This window comes from Colletotrichum karsti (genome assembly GCF_011947395.1).
Source record: "Colletotrichum karsti strain CkLH20 chromosome Unknown Scaffold3, whole genome shotgun sequence".
Taxonomy (NCBI): domain Eukaryota; kingdom Fungi; phylum Ascomycota; class Sordariomycetes; order Glomerellales; family Glomerellaceae; genus Colletotrichum; species Colletotrichum karsti.
In genome coordinates this window covers 211,849-218,383 of record NW_024065903.1, presented here as the reverse complement: position 1 = coordinate 218,383, position 6,535 = coordinate 211,849, and the positions used below count along the sequence as shown (strand labels likewise).

Below are 6,535 nucleotides of genomic sequence, written 5' to 3'. Positions count from 1 at the left end.
TCGCCCCTCACTTGGGAGATGCTGCACGCCATCAGGTGTCTTGAGAGACCGTGGTTCTGATTGGCTTCTTGTATTCTGCCTTGGTGGCTGAATCAAACTCCAGCACATCGAAGTAGGCTGTGTGGGAGTTCATGACATGTTATGCCTGCCGCATTTATAAATATGCGGCCTTCTGTAATGATGATCACAAACTACCCTGCTGCAACCACCCGTGCAAGCTCTCATTTCTCTTCGCCGTCATGAATGAACATCATTCTCGCAGCAGCGGTCCACCATATGATGCCAGACCCAGGCAAAACGACTCTGCCGCGGGATCAACTATCGCCATGGAGACGGACCCCGACCAAACCCAAGTGCGGGCTTCAGGAGAAGGCTGTGATTTCACGTACGATACCGAGGACTTGCGCTCCGGGGAGTCACAGTCTCTCAAAGAGACGGTACCTCCTGCAAAGGGAGCCGTCAATAGAGGGATAGTCAGCAAGGCATTATGGAATGCTTGGTGGCTAGAGGTCTTCAGCAGTCTGCTTGGGCTTGGCTGTCTGCTGGCCATTGTCATCGTCTTATCACTCTACAATGAGCGACCTCTACCCGACTGGCCAGATCTGATATCAGTCAATTCTCTAATTGCAATATTCACCGCCATATTCAAAGCTTCGCTTATCCTACCAGTGGCAGAGGGTAAGTCGCAACAAGTTGCCGGGCAGTTACTCAATGCCCTGGATAATTGTCAGGAAGCCACCTAGCAGATAGCTGATATGAAGCCACGTCACAGGAATAGGGCAGTTGAAATGGACCTGGTATCATCGACCGCAGAGGTTAGATGATATCGTTCTGTTTGATAACGCTACTCGTGGCCCTTGGGGTTGCCTACTCTTTATCATCAAGCAGTTGCCACGGCCGCAAAAGGCGTATGCTATCTTAGCCGAAACCCGGGGGATTAGAGACTAACTAATCATCTTAAATAGGTACCTGGCTGGACTTGGTGCTTTTATCACTATCGCAGCCTTAGCAGTCGACCCGATCTCTCAGGCTATGATCGAGCATAGAGGATGTGCTCCTTCCAGGCAGCCTACAGTAACCGAGGTGGCTGAGGTCCCCAGAACAAACCTCTATATGGCCGGGAGAGGAGTTGTCACGATTCCAAAAGCAACCTTGGACTATCCTATGGAGGTAGCTCTTACGAACGGACTCACTAAACAAGAGGAGACGGAAGCTCTTGTCCAGTTCAACTGCAGCACCGGCAACTGCACCTTCAAAGAAGAGGGCAAAGACTACTACTTTTCGTCACTGGCTATGTGTTACTCATGTCAGAATGTTACCGACGAAATCAACCTCAACAAAACAGAGTCCAAAGGAACGACACTGGGCCGCAAATGGAGCTTACCTTCTGACCCTGGACTTCGAGTTTCTGATTCAACTTTCAGCGCGAAGCTAGCAGCCGCAGCCGTCGGATCCGAGTTCTTCGACAAGGGCGACACACCGTTCTTCGGTTTCGATACACTGATGCTCACCAACCCTCATTGCGAAGCCCCTGACAATGGATGTTCGTTAGATTCGCCTAACAACAAGGCGATTGCTTCGCGATGCAGACTCGACCTGTGCGTGAAGAGATACTCTGGCGAAGTTCGAAATGGGGTGTACTCAGAGAAGGAAGACTCTGAAATCATGCGACTGTCTCAAAACTTCCGCGTCGAGGTCACATCAGTTGTGCCCCAGATCGCCTGGGCCCTTGTGACCAACACCAGCCTGGTCGATGGCCTGGAAGTACAGTGTGCCAAGACAATGGGAGCGGACGACATGGAATCGCCAACGCAGCCAAACTGGTCCTCGTACTCGAAGGAATGTATGTGGGGGATGGAAATGATGGCCGCGGAGGGGATCCAAGGCATACTGTCGGACCTCCTCATGGGAACCGTCAACAGCACCGAGGTCCCAGTCCTCAGCTTGGTATCCGGCCCAGTATGGATGAAACAAATATACGCAGATGGCTTCGGAAACTTGGAGAGGGTAGAGAACATGGTTCGCGGACTGGCAAACTCAATCACGGCCGCCATCCGGAACAGACCGTACGCCGGATCCAGAAACAGAGACGCCCCGGCCGACCTTCCACACAACCTCCGAATGGCGAGTGGGAGAACGAGTAGCGCGCAGACGTGTGTCTACCTACACTGGGGATGGATCGCGTATCCGGCCTCGCTGCTTCTCCTGCAGTGGATATTTCTGGTGTGGGTGCAAATCAGTCAAAAGCTGACTCGCCCGAACGATTGGGAACAGACGATGACTTGGAGGTCCTCGCCTCTCGCACTCTTATATCATGGCCTGGATGATGATTTGCGCTGCAAGGCTAGGGAACGGGGAACAGTCAGTGAAATGGCCAAGATGGCGAAGGACGTGAACGTACAGTTGGGACCTGTGAATGACGCGAAGAACAAAGATTGGAGACTATGCGAAGTCTAGGCTCAAACCGATTGATATCGGGATCGAGACTGCCGCACCTCTGCTCGCGGTTTTCACCATATGGAAAATAGAAATGTTGAGCCAGCACGTGCATTGTAGAGGTAAAAGAGTATTAGTATCAGAAGCGCCGTCAGCCCTTCAAACAGGGGCGACGACTGCTCTATCTATGACACACAAGAAACACAAGGAAAATTACAAATGTTCTAAGTTTGTTCCCTTCCTGAGTGGCAGCGCGGCCTAGTGCTGCCCACCCCAGGGTCGTTTTCGTCCCTTTTGCAATGATGCCCAACCGACCAAAGCCAGCCAACCCCTAGTTCGCCAAAGGCACGCAAACATACAAACGTCGTGTCAGCCTCCCATGGTTTCGTCGTCATACACGTCCCAACTGCTGAGCCCTTCGCTGCTCACCAACAGCCAGGACTCAACTTTTTTGGTTTCAAAAGCGTCCCTCGCTACACGCAACGGAGACGATGCAGTAATACACAGCTGCGAAAAGAAGCCGATGTCCTCAAACGGTCGTTCGTGCTGCCGGCGCAGTGCTGCTATGCCAACAAGCCAAGAATGATTCTTCCCAACATCCAAATGTTGTAAGCGTCGTAGATTTCGGCACAGAACATCGAAGAAAGGTTTCAACGGTTCCGCATATATACACTCCACACAGTGGATGACATCCTAGGATGCCAGGCTTTTACGCCTTTCGGGATCGAGGGGTAGAGGAGCCGTTGGTCTTGGCTCCGGAAGCCTTAGCGCTGCCGTTGGAGTGGCCGGCGACGGCCTGGGCAACGTTGTGAGGGTCGGGGAGGGGAGCCTGGCTCATGCGGCGGAGGGACTTGCGAGTTTGCGACTTGCCGCCCTTCTTGTAGGTCGCGAGGTAGAAGGAGATGAAGAGCACGAGGTAGGAGCTGAGGATACCGATACCAGCGAAGGCAGCGAACTCCTCACCAGCGCACCTGCCAGCGTTGGGCATCCAGGGGAAGTAGGTCGAGGTGAAGTAGGTGTAAGAAGCGAAGTAGACGAAGCCTGTCACAAGTCAGCCGAACTGCACTCTCATGCCGAGATCTAGAAGCGTTTCGAAACGTACCGAGATCGATGATGAACTGGATGATCTGGAAACGAGTAACCCACTCCTTCCACCAGATGCGAACGCCACGAGCGCTCTGGAAGTAGTACCAGTACATGACGACGTGGACACCAAGGTTCAAGGTGATGGGAACCCATGAGACAGCGGTCGAGCCAATCAGCTGAGTGTAGCAGAGGAGAGCGGTCGCGCCGTGGTGGTAGCAGTGGAGGAAAGCTGCATGTTGGTTAGCAGGCGGTTTCACAAAGTTGGGATCTCGGTCGTGCGCATACTCAGGGGCTTCTTCTTGAGGAACAAAAAGACGGTGTCCATGAGCTCCAGGTACTTGGTCAGGTAGGTCATCTGCGAGAGAAAAGTCAGTCAGCTGCCGGGCGGATTGAAAATTGGCGAATTGGCAGCGGGAAGACTCACGTAGTAGAGAACGACCAGAGGCTGGGTCCAACCGCCCTCGGCATCGCAGATGGCATGGAAGATGCCCTTGCGCACAACGGTAGGCAGAAGCTGCTCGGTGTAGAGGGCCAGGAGAGCGGCGCTGATGAAGGTGAGGAAGAAGTTGTGAATGAGGAAGAGGGCCTTCAGCTTGTAGGGCTCGCGGTTGCGCATCCATTCGCGGCCGCCGAAGATGACGGCGTAGTAGATGACAACGAAGATGCCGGCCTGCTTGATGGTGGACATAGGGGTGACGCCAGGCTCAAATCTGAACTCGCTGACGGGGTAGCCGACGATGGGAGTCCAGACCTTGTCGAGAAGAGGCCATAATTCGATGCCGAAGGGGCGGTCGAGTGTTGGGAGCGGCAGCTGCTCGTAGAAGGACGAAGGGGCTTGGGTCGCCATTTTGACTGATGGTTGATCTTCGAGCTCGAGTGAGAAGACAATGGGAAGTCGATGGGAGGTGCAGACGACGCGCAGATATCTCCTTTCGGGCCGTGGGTCTCGATGCGGGTTACCCTGTGGACTCGACACGGAAAACGCGGAATCTGAGCTGAGGAGAGCGTGGCTGAAGATGGGGAGCTTGTCGTCTGTTCAGCAATGCACCACCTTACGCGACGCAAGACGGCAGATGCAAGGCGCGGGAATGGCCGTAGCAGCAATGATCGGCAGCAAGAGAGAGGTGGCAGAAGCCTCGTAAGGAGTGACAGAAGAAGGGACTTCGAAAACGTAAAAGACAATTGCAACACGCGCTCGCTTCCTTTCCCGCCACGGGACGCCTTTTTGGTGAGCCTAAGTTGGAGACTTTGGGGGAGGGAGGTGGACGGGTCGGACGGGGACAGGAACAAAACGCCACGGACACGGGAGAAGTTGGCTTATGAGGAAAAGGAAGAAAAAAGACGGGAGGACCGGCGGCGGGCAGGAGACTGGACAGGAGACGGGATGCGAAAAGTTGTTGAGATTGTCAAAAGGGGAAAATTCCTATCAAGAAGGACTAGGTACCCTGTACTTGTCCTGCAGCGCTTTTTCTAGGCCTTCATTTGATCGTGCAGCATGTGATTCGCTGTCAGTCCCTAGACCGACCAATCAGAGCGTATTCCTGGCCTAATTCATTTTGAGGCCTTGTTCAACTTTTTATGGTTCCAAGGCACAGCACAACAACTGAGCAACACCAGAACAAGTCTCTACGTGACTTTGCTGCGTCCTCTTGGAACATACGGGGCATTTGTACTGAAATATAGGTAGTTTGATGCTTCGCCAGGCTGGGCGGGCGAACCGGAGTCTTTGGAAGTTGAGGATCTGGAAGCTCCGGGTTGCTATGCGTGGGCCGCTTGACTGTACCTGCTTCTCGTTACAGTGGTCTTGCCTGCAAATGACGCAGACACCGTTACAGTGTTGAAGGATGGCCCGGTGGTTTGCGCTGGACAGGGCCCCGGCGAGCACCTCAGCTTCCCGTCCGTCGGGCGCAATCCACACTGCCAACTCGACCTAGCCCCAAAACAACCGTGTAGGCCGCGAAGTACCTGGTACTTAAGACTCTCGTGATGCGGCTTGCAATCTCGGGAGTTTAGGCTACGTTGCCAATCGAAGAGGCCCGCGATCGAGAGTCAGGTTTGTTCTTGGGATCCAATGGACCAATTGATTCGAGGACGAGCTGTAAGAGAGGGTCGCGCAGAAAAATCGTGCCTCGGCCTGGGCTGGGGCCCAATTGGCATTGACCGGGGAATACAAATCAATAGCATCCCATTGCCAACGTCTGGAGATGCCGTCACAATCTCCGGCATCTTGGGCCCGGTCCGGCTCCGTGTCATCCCCCTCCCACCCCTCTCATCCGTCATCGCCCAATGCTGTCCCCCTAGTTGGATTTAGAGCCCGACCGGCCAGCCTGTCCCGTCAGCCTTGCGCGTGCGCGGCGCCATTGTGGTGTGTGGCAGGATGGGACGGTGCAACGGAACCTTGGATAACCTCCAATTCCTGACAGGGTGCCATTGAGAAACACGGGGAACTGGGACAGGAGTTCGGGGCACCGGCTCGATTACCTCCTTGTCCCGAAAAGCCGTGTGTCTTCCCAATGGGTCGTCACGCCCAGTGAAGATGTATTAGATCTCAAGGGTTCGCTGCCTGGGAACCAGTGAGATGCAGCAGGATGAGAATGACCATTACCATATTCGGGGAAGAATCGTCCAGAGTGGCCTGATAATGGACACTCCGTGCAGCCAAGCGCATTAACTGTGCTGTTTCGCAGTGATCGTCTCACCAAACCAACCAAACCACAGAGTGAATCCCAATTCGCACGGCCTGGAGCTCAGCTCCGACTGGAAAGCAACAGCTACGGCTTAGTCATCCAATCAAAATCTCGCAGAATCCAATCCTTTTTCGTGCCTGCCAAAGCAACACTCATCATCCGACTCTATCCCGACGAACCGCCCATAGCTTCGCGAGCCGAAAAAATAAAAAAATAAACCACCTCCCTCCACGTCACACCAAAACCCGCCCGCCAACCCAACGTCCGCCCTCTCGGTCGTCGCCGCCTCCTCCCCCGCGAATTCCACATCACCAACACCGCCGAAA

The 6,535-nt window shown here is 54.2% G+C and overlaps 2 protein-coding genes across 2 annotated transcripts; one reads left to right on the top strand and one right to left on the bottom strand.

Annotated features, from left to right (window-relative positions):
• Positions 1 to 326: 326 nt before the first annotated feature.
• On the top strand, positions 327 to 2,457 carry CkaCkLH20_01179 (uncharacterized protein; the record flags this gene model as incomplete). Its single annotated transcript, XM_038883898.1, has 3 exons — positions 327 to 678; positions 773 to 908; positions 966 to 2,457. The coding sequence occupies 3 exons, from the start codon at positions 327 to 329 to the stop codon at positions 2,455 to 2,457; spliced, it is 1,980 nt and encodes a 659-aa protein (XP_038750490.1).
• A 688-nt stretch (positions 2,458 to 3,145) lies between these two features.
• CkaCkLH20_01178 (GNS1/SUR4 family protein) lies at positions 3,146 to 4,369 on the bottom strand (the record flags this gene model as incomplete). The annotated part of the gene is made up of 4 exons (XM_038883897.1): positions 3,146 to 3,477; positions 3,539 to 3,751; positions 3,808 to 3,877; positions 3,947 to 4,369. 4 exons carry the CDS (start codon positions 4,367 to 4,369, stop codon positions 3,146 to 3,148), a joined length of 1,038 nt encoding a protein of 345 aa, XP_038750489.1.
• Between the last annotated feature and the right edge of the window lie 2,166 nt (positions 4,370 to 6,535).